This window comes from Dendrobium catenatum, unplaced genomic scaffold (assembly GCF_001605985.2).
Source record: "Dendrobium catenatum unplaced genomic scaffold, ASM160598v2 fragScaff_scaffold_1136, whole genome shotgun sequence".
Classification (NCBI taxonomy): Eukaryota; Viridiplantae; Streptophyta; class Magnoliopsida; order Asparagales; family Orchidaceae; genus Dendrobium; species Dendrobium catenatum.
In genome coordinates this window covers 903,520-928,723 of record NW_021319598.1, presented here as the reverse complement: position 1 = coordinate 928,723, position 25,204 = coordinate 903,520, and the positions used below count along the sequence as shown (strand labels likewise).

Here is a 25,204-nt window from a genome sequence, read left to right as displayed (position 1 = left end):
GACTTGTTCACTGAAGCTATTGATTCATTTTTTAAAATATGTGCGGGCTCATTCTTTCTATAAGGAATGTGGTCCGCCCACCACGCGGTAGGGGTGCAAATAAGTCGAGTTCGAGTCAGGAGGTGTTTGAGTCGAGCTCGATTATCAAATGACCAGCTCAAAATCCGAGCTCGAGTTCGCCTCATCTGCATGTCGAGCGGCTCGTCAAGCTCTACTATTGAGCTCCGCTGTCGAGCTCGTAGTCATGTCCGTTGTCGAGAACCATCGTCCTAAGCTCGTCCGTCGTCTTCTCGAGCTCGTCGTCCCGAGCGTAACCGTCGACCGTCGTTGTCCAGAGCGTAACCATCGAGTGCTCGTCCGTCGTCGTCCCAAGCTCGTAGGTGCGTTCGCCATCGTTTTCAAGCTAGCATTTTGGATTTCTCGCTTGCGTTTTGGATTTCCCGCTTGCGTTTTGGATTTGCCACCTGCGAGCTTTGCCATCGAGTTGCTCGACAAGCTGCCGAGTCGAGCAGCAGCATGTTCGAGCTCGAGCTAGATAAGCCGTCGAGCTCCAAATCGTGTTCGAGCTTCACTCATGAGCTCAATAAACTTGACTTGTCGAGCCTGTTACCGATTCGAGTTTGAGCTGACTCGCGAGTAGTCTTGACTCCTTTGCACCCCCTACCACGCGGTAATCAGATCGGATGCGGATCTCCAACGTGGGAAGTCGCCGAGCCAAGCCTCCGGTTCGAATCTCCGATTTGCCTTGGGTGGCCTTAAGACGGTTTTACCCCTGCGTTTAGCTATCTTAAGCTAATATTTCCCGGACACCGAAGTAATCTTATGCGTTACGAAATACAGAAATACGCCCCTGTTCACCTCGACACGGGTTATTGCTTCTTCTGATCATCCTGAACACGAAAGGCAAAACGTCTTCGAATCAGAACCGTTCATTTATCAAGGTCGGCCGATCGGCGGATGAGCTCAATTTTCCCGACGGAGCCTGGGTTATTTACTTTCCCATATTGCCCTTTTTGGTGGCCGTAATTGCTTTTAGAAAATATACGGTATTATCGTAAATACCAGCATTATATAGATTTCGGAACCCGGGTTTGTGAGAGAATATAGAATAGACTCCATCGTCTTCTCCGGTTCTCAGCGAAGAGGGAACGAGAGAGCGAGCGAGCGCGAGAAAGAGAGAGCGGGAGAAAATAGTGGTAACAGAGGGAAGGGAGAGCTGGATAATTAATAGTTCAATCAGTGATCCGTTAGTGAGGTTGTATTTTGGAGTTAGATCTCCTGGTGCTGAAAGCCGCTGCCTCGATCGCTGCCCGGTGAGTCCTTTCGATTCCCTTCGATTTCTTTCTTTCCGTGCAATTTCGGAGCACTTGTTTCCGAAACCTAGGAATCATACGTAACAACTTTCGCTGCAATTCGAAACCCTACATTGTACAGCCTCTTGCTTCTTTGATTCACGCCGGTGATGTAATTCTCGCTTGCTGTTTCGTTTTTGTGGGAATTAGGGTTTTCCGGAGATTCGGAGGGCGCAGAATGAGCATCAATAACCCTGGGGAAGAGGAGAGCTAAGGGATTTGGTTCGGTGGGTCTGAGTCGGGCCCTCGGCTAGGGTTCCGGTTGGAGTTCCATGGGCGATGGAGGAGTCACGGTTGCGACCTCACAGCTTGTATTGGAGAGATTTCCGGTTTCGGAGGCAATCTGTGGTGGCAGTAACGGAGCTTTTCTAGCTAATTCTTTCAAGCAGGATAATACGATGAAGGGATCCGAGAACGGAGAGGAGCTAGTCAGGAGAGCAGAGCTGGGTTCAGATAAAGTTGGAAAATTTAATGATTGGTCAAAAGAATTGGTTCAGGAGAAGCACCGGAAAGGGAGTTGGGAGAAGGAATCATCAAGGAATGGTGAATTGGAGAGCGATGACATTGTCTTGGAGAAGGTGAAGAAAGGGGCATTGGAAAAGGGGGGGACTTTTTTGGACAAGTCACGGACTGGTGAGGTGGAACTGGGAGAATTCATTCCTGATAGAGGGCAGAAGGGAGAGTGTCTTCCGGAGAGATTGAGCAAACTGCATCCAGAGAAGGGAGAGTGTACGGTGGACAGATGGAAAAAAAGTGGGGAGAAGTCAGATTCTGGTTCGGGAAGAGGCTGGAAAGGAGAACTGGAGAAGGGAGAGTTTACTGCTGCAAAATGGCGAAAGGGTGATCGAGAACTCTCCCCAGAGAATGGCTACAGGAAAAAAGATTTGGGGCGTTATGAGGACCAAAGGAGGAGAGATTCTTTGGATGGGGTTGGCTGTGCTCATGAGCGGAATTCCAAGAGCTTGAGAGCCGCTGAAGATGAATTGGGTCAGCATAAAGTTGAACTCTTCAATGGCAAGAAACGTGATAAGAAGCACCATTCAGAAAGCTGGTTTCAACGACATTGCAAGGAATCTGAAAGTTGTGGAATTCGCAAGAACTTTGCAGAATCAAACGGTCATTCACGGTCCAAGAGCCAAAGAAATTCAGAGGAGAGTAACAAGTGTCTATATCCTGAGAGAGTTCATGGAAATGCATCATCTTCATCCTCAAGAGTTCCATCTTCTAGCCGGAATTCTTCGCGACGTCACGATTCATCTGTGTCATCCAGGTCATGCCATCATAGGCATGGTCGCAGCCCTGGACATACTGCTCGATCTCCTTATGAAAAAGTCCGCCAAGTTGGGTACAGGGACAGGACTCCAATGCGCTGTCGATCTCCTCGAGAAAAGGGCAGTCACCATTATTACAGAGAACGAACTCCTAATCATTCAGACAGGTCTCCACATGAGCGAGCCAGGAATCATGATCACAGGGATCGCGGTCCAGGTTCAGAAAGGTCTCCTCGTGACCACAGAAGGACAGTAGACCATCGAGAACATAGCAAGAAGAAGGGGGACTATGATAAGCAGCCAAACGGCAGGCATGAAGAGAAGGTGGAATGGAGGGATATGCGTAAGAGTAGCTCAATTAGACTGTCAAATGAAAGCGGTTATGCTTCTGATAGAAGTGCCAATGATAGTTCTAGCAAGAAAAAAATGTTTTTGGATACAGACAAGGAGTCCCTTGATCTTCCCCCACCCCCTCCCTTACCACCACCCCCTCCGCCTCCTGCATTGCCTCCTCCTCTCCCTCCTCAGCCTGAGGTTAATGGTTCTCCTGAAGTGTTATCATCTATGGAAGAAGATATGGACATTTCTGATACTCCACCCCATGCTACTGCAATGCCTGATACATATGCTGGAAAGTGGTTTTATCTGGACCATGTTGGTTTAGAGCGGGGTCCATCTAAATTAACTGATCTGAAGCAGCTCGTTGAAGAAGGGATTCTCCTTTCGGATCATTTAATAAAGCACTCTGATAGTGATCGGTGGGTTACAGTTGAAAACGCCTCTTCCCCTTTGGTGCCTTTGTACTTACCGTCTGTTGTTTCAGATACTGTAACTCAGATGGTAAGCCCCCCAGAAGCTCCAGGTAATTTGCTAATGGATTCTGGAGATTCAAGTATGGAACTTTCAGACCCTACACCTCTGCAGAAGCTTCAACTGAACGATAATATCATTTCATTAGAGACAGTCGAGGATCTTCATATTGATGATAGAGTAGAAGCTCTGTTTAAGGGGTACAGTGTTATAGATGGAAAGGAATTAGAGTCTATTGGAGGTATGTTTCTTTCTCTCCCATGATCTACCCAAAATGCTACAACGTCTAACCTATGTATAAATGCCTTTTTTTTTCTTTTTCTTATTTGCATTTTTTTTCAGAGGCTCTGAATGCAAATTTTGAGTATGTGGAGTGGGAGAATTGGAGTCAGTCTGAAGGTATGCTGCTTAGTCATTTATTTTGTAGCTTACATTGCCTGGATTTGCTGAATAGTAGTGTTTCTCATTATGGTAGGATGAAATGATACTTGTTTCCCGTGTCTTTATTTTTACCTTTTAGTAAAACTCTTGTTATTATATTGGTTGGCTGAATGGCATCATTATACAATATGCAGGTTTTACAAGATTCCAGCTTCGTAGTTATGAACTATTTGCGCATCAACCGGATGAAGGAATCGGTAGAAATAATGAGAGGTTATCAAGGGAAGCGGTTGAAATCAGATCAGGTTCAGTATTTGAGGAGCAGTTCAATCTCAATGGTTGTTCTGATGATTGGTTTGCTGGTAGATGGTCTTGCAAGGGTGGTGACTGGAAGAGAAATGATGAAACTGGTTCTAAAAAGAAGCTTGTCCTTAATCAAGGCTATCCTCTATGCGAGATGCCAAAATGTGGCCATGAGGATCCTCGATGGTATAGACGTGATGATCTTTACCACCCTTCACGTGTCAAGAAGCTTGATTTACCAACTTGGGCTTTTTCATTCTTAGAAGATAATGGTGATGGAAGCAACGATACAAAGAACATATCAATCAGAACAGGCCCGGTTAAAGCTCTAGTTCCTAGGGGAGTGAAAGGAGCAATTCAGCCTGTCGTTAGGATAAACGCCCGTGTAGTGAAAGACCATGATTCATTTGAACCTCATATCAAATTAAGGGATAGTGAGCGGCAAGCTTCGAGATCAACATGGTCTCATTCAGCAAGCAGTGACAGAAACTTGTGTCATGAAGGTCCTTCACGTTCTAGGAGAACTCGTGAACTTGACTCACAAAGTTTGAACAAGTGTAGGACTGTTTTTAATATTCCCAGGGATCATGTCTGTACAGTTCATGAGCTGTCTCTTAATCTAGGCAAATGGTACTATTTGGATGGTGCTGGTCGTGAGCATGGTCCTTTTTGTTTTGAAGAATTGAAGGATTTAATCTCAAAAGGCAAAATCTTGGAGAATACTAGTGTGTTCCGGAAGCTTGACAATACATGGGTTCCACTTAATAAAAATGTAGTGGATTTTGAAGCTGCTGATTCTGGAGAGGAAAGAGTTGTGGGAACAGATGATTCTAATTCTGCCCATGAACGGATTCCTTCAAGCCATAGTGGTACTCCGAGTACTGTTAATTCATTTCACGGCACACATCCACAGTTCATAGGTTACATGCGCGGTAAGCTTCATGAACTTGTTATGAAATCTTACAAGAACAGAGAATTTGCCGCAGCTATAAATGAGGTTTTAGATCCCTGGATTAGTGCAAAGCAACCAAAGAAGGAATTGGATAGGCACTTTCCTTTCAATTCTTCCATCACCAGAAAATCTGCTATTCTAGTTCATGAATTTTCAGCAGATAAGCTGTGGAAATCAGGTGTGCAATCGTATATGTGCTGGGTTTATTTATCTATTTGCCTTTCTTGTCTGCACACATTTTGTTTATCATAATTTATTCACATGTCATTTGTTCATATTTCATCTTGCAGTTTTCTTTAGTAATTTTAATCTAGTTCTGTGGGACAAAACTTTTTGAATGCTGTAATTTGTGTCAGCGCAATCAATTAGTTTAATGGCATGGGCTATATGTTCGGGTTGATTCATTTCATTATGGATGGTTTAACATAGATTTTGTGGAGGAATTGTTTATGGCTATTTCCTTCTTTTTTTTAACGCTGGAGGTTTTTTCACTTTCCTAGGTGTTCATGCACCTGTGTGTACCGGGAGTTTATATTTGAACATAAATGTTATTGTCTACCGTTCTAAATTTCACGAGACTTTACCACTAAGAGAGTGCTTACAATTGATATTATAATTTCTGAAGTTGTTAGTTCTTGATGCAGAGGAACGCCCTGGAAAAAGAGCGCGGTTGCTGGTAGATGTGAGTGATGAATACTTCGAAACAGAAGAGGATCTATTTGACCAAAAGAATGAGGGTTCTTTCGAAGAATTGTGTGGTGTAGCTGTTTTTGCTGATGATAACAGTAAAAATTTCACCAAGGATGATGAGAGCTGGGGTTTACTTAATGGTCAAATATTAGCGAGAGTTTTCCATTTCTTAAAGTCCGACATGAAGGCACTTGCTTCTTCTGCTGCTACCTGTAAACGCTGGAATGCAGCTGTCAAGTTCTACAAGCATATCTGTAGACATGTTGATGTGTCATCATTTGGTGCAAGTTGCTCAGATGCTATGTTTCGGAGTATTATGGTTAGTTTAATCTGCACTTCACAGCTTGCTACTACCTTGTGGAGACTTTTAACATCTCTTATTTTTCCCTTGCAGAATGGTTATGACAAGAAAAACTTGACAATTGTTGTTTTAACGGGTTGCACAAATGTTAGCGCTGGCTTACTCGAGGAAGTCCTGCAGCTTTTTCCAAGCATTTCTTCTGTTTTCACTGAAGGATGCAATCAATTCAATGAGCTTAAAACTAAATTTCAGAATATAAGTTGGCTAATGAATAATAGGTTACTGAAGAATCATGAGGATTCTCATTCGAAGATAAAAAGTCTTAAACAGATAAATGACAAGAATTATCCTGTTTCTAAAGGATTTAGAGGAAGTTATTTCGACAATTCTTTTGAGTCAGGGGATTTTGGCAGTTTTGACTCCACTATGGCGGACATGAATTCTGGTCATGTATTCCGACATGGTTTTTATAAGAGAGCTAAGCTGTTTGATGGTCGAAAGTCCTCATCAATTTTGTCTAGAGATGCACAAATGAGGCACTGGATGCGCAGGAAAACTGAGACTGGATACAGGAAATTGGAAGAATATGTGAAGTTCAGTTTGAAGAACATCATGAAAGGAAATTCTTCTGAATTTTTTATACCCAAAGTAAATGCCTTTCCTTTAGATTTGTCTGTCCAAATTGTTTTGTTAGTGCTTTTCCATGCATTATTCCTGGTTTTATTTTTCGTTTCATTTAGGTTACTGAAATTGAGGATAGGATGAGAAGGGGCTACTATGTTCGTCGTGGTTTTGGTTCTCTCAAAGATGACATCAGCCGAATGTGCCGAGATGCTTTGAAGTAAGAATTCTTCTTTCTTCATTCGCAGCTTTTATGTCTCTCAGGATTGTATTGGTACTTTACATGTGGTATTGCTTTGAAAATCATAAGGTTTATGATTGATTTATTAAATAGATGGTCTTGGGTATGATTAATGCTTGAGCTTAGTTTGTTTTCCATAAGCAAAGATAATAGTTTGTTTTATGTTGCTGAAAAAATAGTACTTAACGATGAAAATGCTTGTGCAGAGCAAAAAATCGTGGAGATTGTAAAGAGATGAAACATATTATCTTGTTACTAATCCAATTGGCAAGAAGTTTGGAGCGCAACCCAAGGTTGATTAATGAAAAAGATGAAGCTGTAAAGTCATTTAAAGATGGTTCAGAGGCAGGATTGTATTTGTTAGCGTCTAAGCATAAAAAGATCCAAAATAAAGTGATGATTGAAAGGAAAGGTTCCTCTAAAAGTAATAGCCTATCTTATGCTAATGGAGGAATAGATTCTGGGGCATTTGATCGCGAAATAAAAAGAAGCCTGTCTAAATTGAAGAAAAAAAATATGAATTCTGATAGTGAAACATCTGATGAACATGAAAATGATTATTCTGAAGATGATGATAGAGGTGAAGATGAGAGCACAGCTTCAGATACTGAAAGTGATTTGGATTTGCATGCTTCTGATGGAAATGGGATTGTTAAAGGGAGTGAGTATTTCATGATAGACGAAACCTTTGATACAATTACTGATGACCGTGAATGGGGTGCACGAATGACTAAAGCAAGTCTAGTTCCTCCAGTCACAAGGAAGTATGAAGTCATCGACAAATATCTTGTCATAGCAGATGAAGAAGAAGTGAGAAGGAAAATGCGGGTTTCTTTACCTGATAGTTATCCCGAAAAGCTGCTTGCTCAAAAAAGTGGTATTGAGGAATCAGATTTGGAAATCCCCGAGGTAAAAGAATATAAGCCCAGAAAACTGCTTGGTGTTGAAGTCTTGGAGCAAGAAGTATATGGCATTGATCCATATACATATAACCTTCTACTAGACTCCATACCTGATGAGCTTGACTGGCCACTCTTAGATAAACATAGATTCATTGAGGAGGTACGCATGTAATGTTTAGTGAATTTTCATTACAAGTTCTGCTAGCGCCCCTCTATTAACACGGGCACACACAGTGGTATCTTCTTTTGCATGTACATTCCTGCTTATTTCTCTCCTTCTTGTTTTAAGGTACTTTTACGTGCTTTGAACAAACAAGTCAGGCACTTCACTGGCTCTGGGAATACGCCCATGATCTATCATCTAAAGCCTGTTATTGAAGAAATCCAGACAATTGCTGAGGAGGAAGGTGATAAACGACTCATGAAATTGTGCAATGCCATCTTAAAGGCCATTCATAGCCGTCCTGTTGATAATTATGTTGCTTATAGGAAGGTATTATGTTTTATAATTATTGTGTTTGAATAGGATTTTAATTTAGTACAATATTGTTTAATCTTAATACCCTTCGTTCATTTTTTGCCAGGGTCTTGGTGTGGTCTGTAACAAAGAGGAAGGATTCAGTGAAGATGATTTTGTCGTGGAGTTCTTGGGCGAGGTAGCCCCTCATTTTGGTTGTCATTTTTTGACGTCATGTGGGAAATTGAGCTAGTTTCACTCTGTCATTAAGCATGTTAAACAATTTTTTTTAAACTACGATTAATGACTTTTATAGTGCTTGACATGTTGTTAAACAATCTTTCTTAGCTCCCAAATTAAATTTATTTTCTTATAGTTAACTTTGAGAGAAATGTATTTTAAATGTGTTTTTCAGCTTGAAATGACTTTTGCTTATAGATTAATATGAAAAATATTATCATTTTTATTGACTTCTCAAGCATACATTATCCTACCTTAACATTTAATGTTTAATAAATACTTTAAGTTATCTTTTTGTAGCATTATTACCATCATCATCAACCTTATTCCACCTATTTGAAGTCAACTTCTTTCCAGCCCTATCCCTATATTTTTTTTTTATTTGGAAAAGGGGGTATATGGCTTTTGTTTCTTTCAATTTCAATAGGAATACTTATTTTGCTTTTGTTTCTATTTTGTACTTCATGAGGTGCTAACCTAATTTTGTTTAAAAAATTTGCATAACATCCCAAGTTACTTTTCTTCTATAACTTTTGTATCTTAATCCTTGTGCATCAATTTTATTTACTGTCTTATTGCCAAACTTTCTATTCTTTGTTGTGCTTGCCTAAACCCACTTAAATTGGTTTTCAACTACCTCAATTTCAATGTATCCACTCTTAGTGTTCCTCTAGTGTAATAATTTTCCAATCTTTTTCTATTTTTTACATACATCTATTTAAGATTATCATTTTTGTCATTCTTAACTTTTTTTTATTAGTGAATTATTAACTGCTCAACACTCAGATCTATACAAAATTGTCCTAGTTGGAGTTTTGTAACCCTTATCAGGTAGTACTTATGAGATATTTATCTATTTTAATTACTGAGTCTAGAGATTATATCCTTATTTATATCTCATTTTTTTATAATAGATCCAAGATACTTAAATAAATTTCATTTGGTATCACTTGATTTTTTTGGTAATATTTTATGATAATCACTAATATCACTCCTACTAAATTTTCTTATCATATGCATTATCTTTGTTTAATTAATCTTTAACTTTTTATCTTTTGGGCATTTTCTCTATTGTTTTAACTTATCCAACTATTTCAATATAGATCTAGTATAATTATTTTCTAATTTATCTTTTCTAGTTTTTTACATACATTTATCATTAGTATTATCATTTTTGTCATGCTCAGCCTTTTACCAATGATTTCTTAATTATCCAACACTCAAATCCGTAAAATATAGTTTTCCTAATTATAATTTTATAAAGTATATCCGACCCCACGTAGTGGGACAAAGGCTTGATGTTGTTGTTGTTGTTGTAAAGTATATATTTGAGTGTTTGTAATATTCTCTTATCAAATAATATTTATGAGACAGTTCTCTATTTTAGTTATTGGGATCCTTACTCTAGAGGTTTTTTTTTTCTTACTATTATCTTAATTTTTTATAATAAATACAAGATACTAAAACACATTTCAGTATGTATCATTTATCTTCTAGTAATACAACACCCATTAAAATTGCATATTATACACATAATCTTTGTTCTATTAGTCTTTAGCCTTGTATCTTCCAAACATTTTCTTCATTTTTTTCTCACTCACCCACTTATTTCCATAGAGGTTTCACCTATTATATCTGCATTATGTAAGAAAGCATGTAATAAGGTTTTTTGTATGTTTGATGAATTTTTAGGAGAGCATAATGAATCATTATTCACTCTTCATTATGTGCGGGCTACATAAGTAATTCTTGTTTGAGATAAATCATTTTTAACCACATGTGTTAGTTACATGCCAGGTATTATACATTACATTCAAGTTTGATTCACATTGGAATATGTTTGATGTAATCTTAGCTCCTTCTAGGGTAATAGAGGACTTCAATTTGTCATCATATATCTTAATACTAACCGTTATTTTTTATCCCTATTTAGGTATATCCATCTTGGAAATGGTTTGAAAAGCAGGATGGAATCAGGTCTTTGCAGAAGAACAATCAAGAACCAGCACCCGAGTTCTATAACATTTATTTGGAGAGGCCAAAGGTATATCTTGTTTTTTCTTATTCATTGATCTAACATATTATGAGTATTTTGTCTGGAGTTTTGTTGAATTTTGAGTTATAGGGTGACCGTGATGGATATGATTTGGTGGTTGTTGATGCTATGCACAAAGCAAACTATGCTAGTCGAATATGTCACTCTTGCCGTCCAAATTGTGAAGCAAAGTAAGTACTCTCATGTCCAATGTTGAAGGATATACTTATGCCTATTTTCACATCAAAAAATTGGGGCAAATCAATATGCTTATCTTTAGAAGAGATTGCCTCTTCTTGTTTACATAGAAGTCTATGATTCTTATTTACATCTATTTCATACAATTTATGTGGTTTTCTTTGGATAGGCTAAACATGGTTTTTATTTGGGCATTTAGCCATATTGGTTTTTTTTTTTTGGATTGTATTTAAGCATAACTTGTCTTGAGCTAGTTATTGGAGGCGAATATACAGTTTTTGTTGTATCAATGAACACATCTATATTATCTTTTCAATTCTGTTATGATGTTTTATGTATCTCAACTTACATGAATCGTGAACTAACTTATAATAGGTTGGTTCTTTTTGGGCCACATAAAAAAGCTTTTTTTTTTTTTGGCCTTTCAAATGTTTATAACGTTATTTTAATTTTCTTGTTATTGAAATTCTTTTGCTGAACTGGAAAAGGATAAAGCTAGAAATGATCTTGATAGTGAACCAAGATTTTTTCTTCTTATACGGGAAGTAATTGCATGAATCCATATTCTGTTGGTCAGCCAATCATGAAATCTAATGATGTTATTCCCAAAAGCTACATATGCTTGCAAAGATTCTATGATTTTATTTGTTTTGCATTTTGGTGATACACCTCTCCATTAGATGAAGATTATCCATTCTATGATATTTCTCTCCGTATGAAATATCCATTATATAAATCGAAATGATACCCTCACAATTCATCTATCAACATAAAATATAAATCGGCCTATTACAATCGTTTCCCACAAGGTCTTCAGGGCACATTAATGCAGTATATTTAGGGCACATTAATGCAGTATATATTCAAGCAAGGAAACCATTTAAATGCATATCAATTATCCTTTCGCATCTAATTACTATTTACTTGCTACTGGTCTAACTTACCCATCATATCAGTGGCTTCCTTATCCTTAAACAAGCGTGCTAAAGAACACACCATTTAAAAAATAACAATATATATAAGGGTGAGCATAAGTTCAGTAGGGAGTTCAAACTTAATAAAAATAATATAGAATGCTAAATCGATATGCACACTTAAAAATCCAAAGTCATTAATAATCCTCTGTTTGATGAATAATGAAATGTTATTTTCAAGAAATTAATAATAATATGACTCTATGAATAAACACCCATATAACATGAATTTTTAGATGTGCATCCACAATCATATGATGAATCTAAAAAATGATCTATTAATAGTCTCATAAAACTAATATTATCATTTATTTTATCATAACAGTAACAATGATCATCATGTATTCCCAAATCAAGGTAACAATGTTGAGCTTGCTACCCCACAATTAAACCCACCAGTTTCACTTGAAAACACACTGATCATAGCATGATAGACGGCCAATTGACCCATACTCATTCAACATGTGAAGGAGCTTACCAACCCATGCTTATGAGGAAATCATAATATGGTCCAAGTAAAAAATATGGCTATTAGCTCTGTGATCTCAACAAATATTTTCATTGCACTCAAATAAATTTCAATCATATCCATGATTACACATATAATATATCAATCTTGAATACTAAGGTTCATTACTTGTTCCATGATAAGTTATTAGATACTCTAACAAGAATGATTTTCTTATAGATACAACATAAACTACTAACATATTTTCTAACAACACACTTGGTAAACAATAATAATCCAACTCAAACTAGATATATAAAATACAAGGGAACTTGCTAGAGCTTTTAAATCTTAATCTACTTATTTCGATAACTGATAAGGGATTATTTTCATTGAGTTCTACATCTATTCTTAATAGTCGTAAACACCAAACTAGGGGTAGATGTTTCAGGTTAACCACAATAATTACCGTAAGGTATGTAAATTAATTAAGAGATTTTGTTGGTACACTTATAACTTAACGACCCATCTTAATTTTATTGACTATCTCATCACACTATGAAGGAGTAACACTACTTCAAATCGACATGCATATACATTTTTCTTAATAATTAATTTGATCGATAAGTTCTAGGATTTTCAAGTGTAGGTTTCTTTATCTTAAGTTTCCTTTTAATTATAATCTTAATATAAATTTTATTCTTTTGCTTATATTATGTTAAATTCATACGTTAGTATGTCTTTTATTAAATAAGGAATAATATACAATAAGATGCTCATATTTTCTAATATAATTAAAGTTAGTTTTATGTATAATTATTTGGAAATAATAGACCCATCAGAAGGCATGCATATTTAGGCACGTAATTAACGGTAATATAATTTAAGGAAATTAGAGAGTTCTTAGTTTAGCTTTATTAGAACTTGTTATCATAAATCCTAATCCAAATTTGAATATACTTAATTCACATATAGATTTTGTTCTAGGTATGCTTTAATCAATTAATCTTAAACTTGTTTTAAACTTTTAAATCATAATCTTACAACAACAACAACAACAAGCCTTTATCCCACTATGTGGGGTCGGCTACATGAATCCTTTTCTCCATTGTGTCATGTTAAGATTCAAATTCTCATCTAAATCTAATAAAGAAATGTCTTTTCTAATATTTTCTAACCAAGTCTTTTTAGGTATACTTCTACCTTTCTTAACATAATTAAAATCTAATACATCTACTTTCATAATCGAGTCATCGGAAGGCCGCCGTTTTATGTGATCAAACTATCTAAGGCGACTCCCTCTAATCTTATCTTCTACTGGAGCAACTCCAACCTTTTCACATATGTGCTCATTTTGTATTTTTTCTCTAAGAGTAAAGCCACTCATCCACCTGAGCATTCTCATCTCTGCAACACTTAACTTAATATTGTGCTTCTCTTTAATGGCAAACATTGTGCACCAAAAAGCATCGTAGGTCTCTTTACCATCTTATAACATTTTCCCTTAAGTTTGAGGGGGACTTTTCTATCACACAAACAAGCCCGATGCATTCTTCACTTCCAACTTGAATTCTACTAATAATATCACATCTATTTCATCACCACTCTTAACGATAGACCCAAGATATCTAAAACGTTTACTCTTATTAATGACTTGATCGCCCAAAGTCACAATCATCCCACTAGATCTATTATTATTAAAATTACACTCCATATATTCAGTTTTAGATCTACTCAAATGAAAGCCTTTGGACTCTAAGATTGACCTCCATAATTCAAATTTAACTTGAACTCCCTCTCTAGTCTTATCAACAAGAATAATATCATCAGCAAAAAACATACACATTGGTACAACCTCTTGTAAATGTCTAGTGATAACAGTCATGACTAAAGAAAAAATATATAGGCGTAAGGTTGATCCATGACTAAAGAATTCAAATTAATTTTGAGAAACATTAGTGTCACGCCGCAACCTATGCTCCATAACTCTCTACCATAGTTTTAAAGTATGACACATTAACTTAATTCCTCTATAATTCACACAATCTTATGCATCACCTTTATTCTTAAAAATAGGAATTAACACACTCATTCTCCACTCTTCTGACATCTTTTTAGTCTTCAAATATTATTAAAAAGTTTAGTAAGCCAAGAAATTCCTTCATCTCCTAAGCATTTCCACATCTTATAATCTTAGAAACCATAAAATTATGGTAGGGCTTAAGATTTTTTTCTTAAGAAAAAGGCAAGGTGAAGGAAGGAGCTAGCTTTAGTGTACTTTTTTGCTAACAACCTGCTCAATGAATAGCCTCGTGCCATGGTCGAAGAGGTAGAATGGAGAAAGGGAATCATTCTATCAAATATTAGCTTCTCTATCTCTTTAATGACAGCTAAAATTTGCCAACCAAGCATCACTATCATTGTTCCTCTTTCAACTATGCCAAAAGTTGCTTCCTCCTACTCGCTTTTGTGGTTTTTGTTTCTCTTGGTGAATTGAATATTCTCTCTTTCATGTTACCGTATGATTCTCTCCTTTAATAGAAGGAGAGGACGAACTATGGCATGAATCTATCAAAGATTGGATTCTCAAACTTATTGGCGACATTTAAAATTCGACAACCCTCACTCACTGTTGCACCTCTTTCAACCTTGTTTGTAGTCGTTGCCTCGTGCATGCTTTCTCTGCCTTTATCTCTCTTGCTCAATGTATCTTCTCTCCCTATCACTTATTATCTCCTTCTCCCCCAACCCCACCCTGTGCAGGCACCAAAACAAAAAAAGCAAAAGAACCCCATCACACTCCCTTTATTTTGGTCTTTAACTTGCATTATATTTGCATCCTCTATCTCTCTCCAACTCTCACTTCCAATATGGGATATTAAGGTCTGCCCTTTGACTAAAGTGAAGTGGTGAAGAGCAAATTAGGGTAGGTTGGTGGGTTCAAACTTCATGTGTTATATCCCTTCTTTTTAAAGAAGGATGTTCCACATAATCTATATTTTCCTTGAATGGGCTTTTGTAAATCTAACAATTATGGTAGGATGATTACTTTCATGGCTTGTCAATTTGAGCTAGATATGATTCTTCGTTGTTTGTTTGTTGATTAGTATGCTTTTTTATTTTGTTTCAAACTTTCTCATTTAGTGTAAAAAAAATTTGTGGATTACTTCTTTTTGAGTAAATTATGTTAAATCTAAATTAGACCGACTTTCTTTGGTCATTTAACAAGAAACTATGGAGAGAACTGATAGGCCGGCCCAAGACGGGTTGGCTGGACCAGTCCTTGTGTACAGCCGGCGGAACCAACAAGGAGGGGGGGGGGGGGGGGGGCCACGTTGTGGGCCCCAATTTGAGTTAAATCCAATATTAGGAGGGAAATTTTGAATTATAAGGGTGTTTAGGGAATTTGTATCCCTCCTTTAGCTTTAATTAGGGAGTAATGATATAATTAGGTTTTCATCTTGAATCTCAATCCGAGCCCAAATGGGTCCAAATTTTTAGGGAGGGGTGGACGTGCCCCCCTAAAAATTTTTCTTCCTCGGAGATAGAGAGAGAGAGAGAGAGAGAGAGTAATTGCAAAATAAAATAACATCCAAAAGATCAAAAGTGCTTTTATATCTATACCTTTTATCAATGATATGTCATAAAAAAATTATCTTGATCAGGCAAATCTCAAGGCAAAATCAAGTCTGAAACTTCCAAAATTAAATCGGAGACCATCCTAACTCTAATTTCAGCAAACTTATAGTCTAACTAAACTTATTAGAATTACAAACCCAACGACACCAAATTCGACTCAATCCGAGCCCAAATGGGTCCAAATTTTTAGGGAGGGGGGGACGTGCCCCCCTAAAAATTTTTCTTCCTCAGAGATAGAGAGAGAGAGAGAGCAATTGCAAAATAAAATAACATCCAAAAGATCAAAAGTGCTTTTATATCTATACCTTTTATCAATGATATGCATAAAAAAATTATCTTGATCAGGCAAATCTCAAGGCAAAATCAAGTCTAAAACTTCCAAAATTAAATCAGAGACCATCCTAACTCTAATTTCAGCAAACTTATAGTCTAACTAAACTTATTAGAATTACAAACCCAACGACACCAAATTCGACTCAATCCGAGCCCAAATGGGTCCAAATTGAAGACCCAAAGCGCATTTGGAACGTTCAAACTATATATTAGATGACTAAATGATTTCCAAACGTGATATGATTATAGTCGAATCGATCAGTTCGACGAGACAAATCCAATGAGACGGGATATATGTCTTGCTGATTAATCAACTTTTGCATATGCATGTCACCTTGCTTTTCCATGTAGAAAGAGCACGATTTGGTTTTTTTTTTCTCTAAAATGGGTAGACCAACTTCAACAAGAATATCTAGCTTGCATAGATTAATGTCTTTATTTTAGGTCAACCATATTGTTATATCCTTTGACATTGCCACCAAAGATAGAGATGGGTGTCCCCCTTTTCCAATAAACTTAGCAATATTGTTCATCACAATAATTTTTTTTCTTTCATCACACTCTTCCATTTTTTAGTTGGTAATTCAAGGTATAATTTTCAATATTTTTCTTTTGTATGGCTAGGTATCTCTCAATAATTGCAAAACTTAAGTCATTAGTTTTATTGAAGGATGGGCCTTCAGAGTTCTCCTTTTTCTTTTTTTTTTTTTTTTTTGGGAGATAGAAGCCCCTCTTCCGATGGTTAAGCCTTCTCCCTTCTACCATAGTTTTTACACTTGATGGCCATCACCGTAATACTTAACTAAGATTGATGATTGTTGGCAATCAAAGTTTATTTTCAATTTGAAAATAAATTCTTAGTGTGTGCTTCATGAGAGTTTGTGCATCCCCAAGATTTACTCATAAAGTAATTGCCTTGGTTTTGCCTTAAACTATGACACTTATCCACCATGCATAACCCATCATGTTGAACTCTTGTCATATTAGCTATTTGAATACCCCCGAAGTCATCTCTAGATAGCCATTCATTTTTAGATAGACATTCCTCTATGCCAAGATTCGTCTTTAGACTGGTATTCCTCCATGCCAAGACATGTTGGCTTAATTTCAATTGAGCAAAAGCAACCTTGTCATGGGTGTCATGCCCATATAAGTTGAACCCTTCAATTGGCCTATCCATTCATTGAGCTTCTCAATATCAATTGTCCTATCATATGTTGGAAACTTAGCTTTGACTTCTACGTTGAATGCTCACATAATCCCTTAATGATTGGTAGCCATATTCTCATCTTCAAACTCTCTAACCATATTTGCTTCAGGCATGCATGGAGGGATGAACATGACTTGGCCCACTACTCACTACGGTGATTGTTTGTTTTCTTATCAACCTCCTTATATTGGTCATTTACTTACAGGGGATTGGTTAGATTTGGTGTATAATCGTTGTTAGCCATTGATTGACCTTATTTTGCAACTCCTTGTCTCTTTGTTAACTTTCAATGTGACTTAAAGGCAAGAAGTTGTTCTCACTCATCTTTATATTCTTTCGTCAATTGTACAATGCACTCTTAATGTATGAGTTATGGCCTACGTCGACAAGTAAGAAGTTAGGATAATGAAAATTGAGGGTTATATATATGACTTCCTAATGACCTAGAGTTTTAGTTAAATATATCTCATTGATATCTTTTTGTTGTAGACAATTTTTTTTCTGTTATCTTTCTTTCTTATTGTGAACAGCAGTACTGCTTGCGGTGTTTTATCTCAACAGCAATCAGTTGTTGTGTTTATGCCTTAGGGGCTTTGTGACCAGCAAGTTGGAAATTCTATCTGCTGAAGACACTGGTTTTTCTTTTATGATGGATTTTTTGTATGCAATTTCAGCAACAGTTGGTTGTTTTGGAAGATTTTACAAGGCTTGACACTTTAGCTGCAGACTAATGCTGCTAACTATAGTACTAACCAGCCTACAGCTCTCGGGTACTGTAGCTTCTGTATCTGGAATTCTGTGGAAGCCCTTGCTGACGGAAGAAAGGAAGAGTTAAGAAAGGATTTTTGGGGGAAATCTTTTTATTTTCTATTGGCTTTATTGCATTTTGAGCCTAAATTTAGGCTAATGTACTAAAGAGTCCTTATACAAACTCTATTCAAACTCTACAAAAACAAAACCATAGATATCTACAATAACAAAGTATATAACTTGTAACAAATAGAATTTATTTTAATCTAAATTAAAATTTGAATACAAACTTTTCCCAGCTGGTTAAAGAAAAAGTTGTTTTTATCTTGTTGTAATAAGAATTTTTATCCAACGGTGTAGTTTTTGGATTTCTTCCTGATCTGATACTTAGGTTGTGAGGAAGGCTTCTTCGTGTATATATTTTGAAATGGACAGTTTGTCTATCCTCTTCATGATATAATCCCTAAATTATTTTGACCTAAGTGTTGATTCTATGGTTCTGATTTGCTTTAGAAATGATTCGGAAGAAATAAAAAAGAAATAGCAAAAATGGTCAAATGTTAGTTCTTTCATGAAAATCAAATTGTTTTCTTGATGACTAATTTGCCTGGACATCCCAAAAATTGCAAGAAAATAGAGGAGCAAATTGCTAGTGGAATTTGCTTTGTTTGGCGTCTGTCTTTTGATGATGATCTCGGGATTAATAGCTAGTGGAACTGTGCCAGATTTCAAATGTGATAATCCTTGCTGCAGTTGGGCTTTTCGTACTATTTGTTGGAGAGATTGGTTTCGTACCTTCCTTCCTTTTATATCCAATTGTTTAAAGTAACGGCTTCTTAATTTGCTGGAGTTTTACATTTTATACATATATTATCATTTTCCTGAAATGGAGAGTTTATTAGTGTTGGGATTTTTCTCAAAATTTGGTGCAAAAGACTCAAGATAGTGCTAAGTTTATAGTATAAAATTTTTTTGATATCCTCACCCTTGATGGCAAGAATGACAACTTTTTTTGTTGATGAAGTATTTGAACTTGAAGATCTCATTGATTCGTATTCAAGTATTATTAAACATCAAATATGTTGAGATTAAATTGGTGGTGACTACTGGCTACTAAAAGATTTTGGATAGGAATCTAGTTTGACATACTCAATATTGTTAACCATCTTGTTAGAATTGTTTTGATGAGAAAACTAACTTAAATGATAAATACTTGCTTACCTTTTCTAATTCTATAAAACAATTGCAGCTGCTAAATTTGAGGCAAGACTTAAGTCAATTTGAAGAACTAAATTCTAAGTGTGTATCTTTAGGAAAAAATATGCTAAAAATATTTTGATTGTGAATTATTTCAACCTAAAATAAAATGAAAGTACGACCACCCTTTGACCTAGAACCATTGTTGAAGCTCATCATAGAGACTTAAAGTACAACCATAGTTGTTAGCGGTGAATGACGCACCATGGCGCATAGCACACGGCGCAGCTCATGCCATTTTGAACACGACGCAAAATAAAAAATAATTATTAAAAAAATAGGTGTTTGATAGATATTTGCGTAAAAAATTTGTTTATGGTAGCATTATTCCAAATTTTCTTGCACTACAATACATTCAAGCAAGTTTGTTTGAACAAGCATGTTCAAAATAATCTGAACAAATAAAATAAAAAGATTTGGCTATTCTTCATAGGTGGTGATATTTGGCTTTTATTATCAATCACTTAAGCTCTTGTTTCATCTTTTCTTTCAAATTAACAGAAATATTATACTTCTTCAGTATTCATTCCTCTTCAACATATATGCCTGTCTATTGTTCAGGATCATGTTTCTATTTATCATGAATTGCCATAGCTCTTGTTCTTCTTAGGCGCTTTGTTCTACTTTGACTCCATTCCATCGTCATTTTGACACATTTTGCTGTTTCTGATTTGGTAGAGTTACAGCTGTTGATGGTCAGTACCAGATTGGAATCTATTCTTTGCGGCCAATTGCTTATGGCGAGGAGATTACTTTTGACTATAACTCTATAACCGAGGTTAGCTTCCTCCTCCAGGGCCTGCACTTGTTCTGGATTATTTCCTATAAACTTCATCACATATTTTGATTTTTTGCAGAGCAAGGAAGAATATGAAGCATCAGTTTGTTTGTGTGGTAACCATGTTTGCAGAGGCAGCTATCTGAATCTGGCTGGTGAAGGGGCCTTTGAGAAGGTATATAGCAGCAATAAATCTCTGATCTCTGGTTTATCATCATCTCATCCTCCCCATTCTTATTACCATTCTTTCATGAAATATGCATGCTTATCAAACTGATTATGTTTGCTTGTAGAATTTAATGCAAAATACACTTTATATCACTTAACATGTTTTGGTATTGATGCTTGAATGTGTTGCATTTCTTTGTTTTCAATGTAGTTCCTTGGTCATCTTTTATTATGCGTGTTGCCAACTGAAACTATATGCTCAGGTATTAATGGCTTGCCATGGGGTACTAGACCGGCACAAATTGATTTTGGAGGCCTGTGAAGCCAATTCTGTATCTCAAGAAGACTATATTGAATTTGGGAGAGCTGGTGTGGGAACTTGTTTACTCGAGGGGCTACCAGATTGGCTTGTTTCCTATTCGGCTCATTTGGTAGTATACATTGTTGCTGTTCTAGTCCTTCTCATGAGAATTTAGTTAATACGCTAACTGTTGTTTGTTCATGTTGAATGAAGCTGAGGTTTATAAACTTTGAAAGAACTAAACTTCCTGATGAGATTCTCAAGCACAATGTTGAAGAGAAGAAAAAGTTCTTTCCTGAAATCTGTCTTGAGGTTGAAAAAAATGATGCTTTGGTTCAGGTAATTTCTAGTTCCAGCCTTAGTGTTGTATTATAGTTTTAAATACATAACTGATTTGTTGCTTACATTTGTTACTCATCAGGCTGAAGGTGTTTATAATGCAAGACTCCAAAATATGGCGATTACATTAGACAAGGTGATTAGCATACATTATTCACTCATGGACTTTTGCAGTGTTCTTCTAAGTGCAACTTTATTGGATAAGTCTGTTATAGGACTTGTTCCATCTTTTCCATGATATGCATTTGGTTTTCTTGCTGAAATTCATTTCCTGCTTCGTTTAGATGAGTATAGTTCTTAAAAACATGACAACTCAATTCTAGAAATGGTTTTAGATCTCTTCATGTGGTCCCTCACTTATCTGATGGTTTTATTTCTCTGCGTAAGAGGTTTCAGAAGAAGTTGCTTAATTTTTTTAATAATTATTTGTTGTTCATTCAAACATTTTTTATCCCACAATTTTTCCCTTCACAAATGCCCGTTCACAATTTTCATTTGGCTGACCTTAGGCTTGCATTTCAGTTAAGATATGTCATGAGACGTGCATTTGGGGACCCTAAAAAAGCCCCACCTCCCATACAGAAGCTTGGACCTGAAGCTTTTGTGTCTATCCTGTGGAAAGGGGAGGGCTCTCTAGTTGAGGAGCTACTCCAATCCATGGCTCCTCATATGGAACCAGAGCTGTTGAATGATTTGAAATCCAAGATTCAAACTCATGATCCATCAGGTTCTGATAACATACAGAGAGAACTTCGCAGATCATTGCTATGGTAAGTACACATTGAGGTAATATTGATTTTGCTATTCCAACCTCTTTAGCCAAACTCATTAATCTGTGTTTATTTCTCTTAGGTTAAGGGATGAATTGAGGAACCTTCCTTGCACGCCTAAGTGTAGGCATGACGCTGCTGCAGACCTAATTCACATGTATGCTTACACAAAGTGTTTTTTCAAAATCAAGGTACGTAAACTTCGTTGTTTTCAAACCTTTTTTATGTAGGCTTTGTTTGAGACTGTTTTCTTACTTTAATTTTTGTACTAAAAAGCTGCTTTATGAAGCAGAAAGAAAGTCGTCCCAAATGAAGTCTTAATGGTTCACTTTGATGATTTTGAATTATTTTTCTCTCTCTTTCTGGACACCCAGGAATATAAATGTGTGACATCTTCTCCAGTTTACATAAGCCCTCTTGACCTCGGTCCCAAGTATGCTAACAAGATGGGCTCAGGTTTTCAGGAGTATTGCAAGACATATGGTGAGAATTACTGTTTAGGTCAGCTAATCTATTGGCACAGTTCGAACAATGCTGATCCAGATTGTAGATTGGCGAGAGCTAGGAGAGGTTGTTTGTCTCTACCTGATATTTCATCCTTCTATGGGAAATCTCATAAACCTGTTCATGAACGAGTCTATGACTCAAGGACAGTGAGGTTTATGCTATCCAGAATGGTGAGTAGTTCTTATCAGTTCGATATTTTGGACAATTTCAGGTTGATAATTATCTTTGGTAAATTGGCTGAAGGCCCCATTTTCAAAAATATATTTTTTGAGAAGAATAAAATTTTCTAAATCAATTATTTGGTTAATTGGTGTTAGAAAGCAACATCTACTCTTAAGCATCACAAAAAAATGTCCCAAACAACAAAACCCCTCAAATATAATGATATTGATTTCAACACAAAGTGTTGTGACAACAACAACAACAACAACAACAACAACAACAACAACAACAACAACAACAACAACAACAACAACAACAACAACAACAACAACAACAACAACAACAACAACAACAACAACAACAACAACAACAACAACAACAACAACAACAACAACAACAACATCAAGCCTTTATCCCACTACGTGGGGTCGGCTACATGAATCATTTTTCACCATTGTGTCCTATTAAAAGTCAAGTTCTCGTTTAAATCTAATAAAGAAAGGTCATTCCTAATATTTTCTAACCAAGTCTTTTTAGGTCTACCCCTACCTTTCTTAACATAAGTCAAATCTAATACCTCTACTCTCCTAACCGGGTCATCGGAAGGCCGCCGTTTTATGTGACCAAACCATCTAAGGCGACTCTCTAATCTTATCTTCTACTGGAGCTACTCCAACCTTTTCACGTATATGCTCATTTCGTATCTTATCTCTAAGGGTAAAGCCACTCATCCACCTGAGCATCCTCATCTCTGCCACACTTAACTTAGTATTATGCTTCTCTTTTAATGGCCAACATTCGGCACCATAAAGCATTGCAGGCATCACTACCATCTTATAGAATTTTCCCTTAAGTTTGAGGGGTACCTATTTTCTATGTTCCAGCAAACAAATGCGCCATAATAGATAGTGATCTTAAATAAAGTAACTTTCTCCTTGAAGAAGTAATTTGGATTGAATTTGACATTGAATTGTAGACATGGCTTCATATTATAATACATAGATTTGCTTTGAGGAAAAAAGTTAATAGTCTTGTTAACCTCTTACAAAAAGTTGATTTTTATGATTGGAACAGGAGAAGCAGCCGCAGAGATCATGGCCAAAGGATCGAATATGGGTGTTCAAAAGCAACCCAGAATTTTTTGGGAGTCCAATGTTGGACGCCGTGTTGAATAAATGCCCGTTGGATAAAGAAATGGTGCAATGGTTAAAGAGTAGGCCAAATGTGTACCAAGGTACGTGAGATTGGATTAGGGGATGAGAAGTTGAGTCATATATAATACTTCTGTGGTTAGCCAGTTTATAAAAAGAGAAGTGAGAGTCACTTTCTTTGCCTCCGCAGAGCTCTCCTCTTTCCAGATTTGGGAATTGGTGATTGTTTAGGAACTCAGTTCCTTCCCTTGTACAGACAGAGTTCCCTCATGTAATTTGTATTTCATTATTTACAAGTAGATCAGTCATTTAAGCTTAGCAGGTTAGATCAATTTTTCTCTTAACTCCTCCCCCTTGGGTTGCTCTTTTCAAAGCTTTTCTAGTAAAGTGTTGTGAGCTTGCATTTGTACAAATCTTTTGATTCTTTTTTAGGGTGGCTGCAGATTTTGTTTTCTTCCTCATTTTGTCTCCTGTAAATTGGACCACTGAGGGTCGCCATTTAAGCTTTTTGCACTCTTCTCCTGTTTTCATCTCATTTCTAATGGTGCAGCTTAGATCAGTAATTGATTTCCAATTAAATTATATATATAGGTTCAGGATGTCTGAAAAATATTTTTTTGTTTATAGTAAGGCTTCATTTGGGACAGTTTTTGTATTACTTTTTAAAACTGTTTTTTAGTATAAAAATTATAAATTCTAACAGTTTTTGTTCTATAAAATTATTTTAGAAAGCAGGAAGAAAGCCGTCCCAAGCGAAGCCTAAGATTGTGATAAGTTTGCCTGTTGATAGGAGCTAAAGCTCGATTTTTTTTCTTAATTTTTAAATTTGCTAGAACTTAGCTATCTGTTGTAGAGAGAGCAACGGATGTAAATTTTTTTTGGAAAGTTTTGGACAATCAATCTATCAGTCTGTTTCCGATTTTTTTTTAGTAACTTGTGTTACATTTTTCAGTTTGACCATGTTGTTTTGAACTTTTCATATGAAAGATGCCGAGCTTATGGGATTGGTTTTTTCAAAAATATTTATTTTTATTATAAATTTATCGAAAATAAATCTAGCAAAATATTGCCAATTTCATAAGTTTTTAGTACGAAATTTTGATTGGGTTGAGATGTAGAATTATGTTATGATCTGTACTTGATTAAAGAAATTTTTAATGAAATATAAATTAGTTTTTTTATTTTTGACATCAAAATAATGGAGTTTGAAATAATTTGTATATTGAAAATTTTGGAATATAAAAATATTATTTCAGAAAAATTATAATGACGTCAACCTAGATCAAGTTGTGCTTGTGAACAACATAATTTGTCTTTTGTTATAATAACTATTTATTAAAGTTGGCATATCATTATGGAGCAAAAATAATTAAAATTTCAACTTGAGTTTCTCCAAAATTATTAAAAATAGATCCAAGAGATTATTTTAAGAGTTTGTAAGTGTGGCCTTTTCTGGCTAAAAAATGATATGCATGAGAGCTTCTAAATCTATACTGGGGCATTGTCCAACACTAGATATCATGAGAACTTAGGAATCATCATCCCTTTGATATCTTTAGATAATCAAAGACTTTGTATCTTATTAAGATTGTGTATCTTTAGAGGCTTGTATTTTTGCGATTTTTAGATTAGTGAAAATTGTGTATCTTCTAAAGCTTATATA

The 25,204-nt window shown here is 36.1% G+C and overlaps 1 protein-coding gene across 2 annotated transcripts; it reads left to right on the top strand.

The window, feature by feature from the left end:
- Nucleotides 1–1,085: 1,085 nt before the first annotated feature.
- Nucleotides 1,086–24,068, top strand: LOC110093028 (histone-lysine N-methyltransferase ATXR3). 2 transcript variants are annotated; one of them, XM_020817777.2, is made up of 21 exons: nt 1,086–1,313; nt 1,503–3,674; nt 3,776–3,832; nt 4,009–5,247; nt 5,714–6,078; nt 6,154–6,708; nt 6,801–6,901; nt 7,129–7,984; nt 8,114–8,317; nt 8,409–8,480; nt 10,455–10,565; nt 10,647–10,747; nt 20,044–20,143; nt 20,223–20,318; nt 20,575–20,742; nt 20,826–20,951; nt 21,034–21,087; nt 21,474–21,721; nt 21,804–21,912; nt 22,096–22,398; nt 23,465–24,068. In XM_020817777.2, exons 2-21 carry the CDS (start codon nt 1,625–1,627, stop codon nt 23,630–23,632), a joined length of 7,083 nt encoding a protein of 2,360 aa, XP_020673436.1. In that variant the 5' UTR covers nt 1,086–1,313; nt 1,503–1,624; the 3' UTR covers nt 23,633–24,068. The 2 variants fall into 2 exon arrangements, with proteins under 2 accessions (XP_020673436.1, XP_028554631.1); XM_028698798.1 differs by having other exon boundaries at nt 1,435–3,674.
- Nucleotides 24,069–25,204: the final 1,136 nt, after the last annotated feature.

Excerpts from the sequence above, each read along its gene's own strand:
- LOC110093028 (XM_020817777.2), top strand. The coding sequence starts at position 1,625 with ATGGGCGATGGAGGAGTCACGGTTGCGACCTCACAGCTTGTATTGGAG. Across the intron at positions 7,985-8,113 it reads AACATAGATTCATTGAGGAG|GTACTTTTACGTGCTTTGAA; the intron begins GTACGCATGTAA and ends TCTTGTTTTAAG. Across the intron at positions 20,743-20,825 it reads TTTCCTATTCGGCTCATTTG|CTGAGGTTTATAAACTTTGA; the intron begins GTAGTATACATT and ends TGTTGAATGAAG.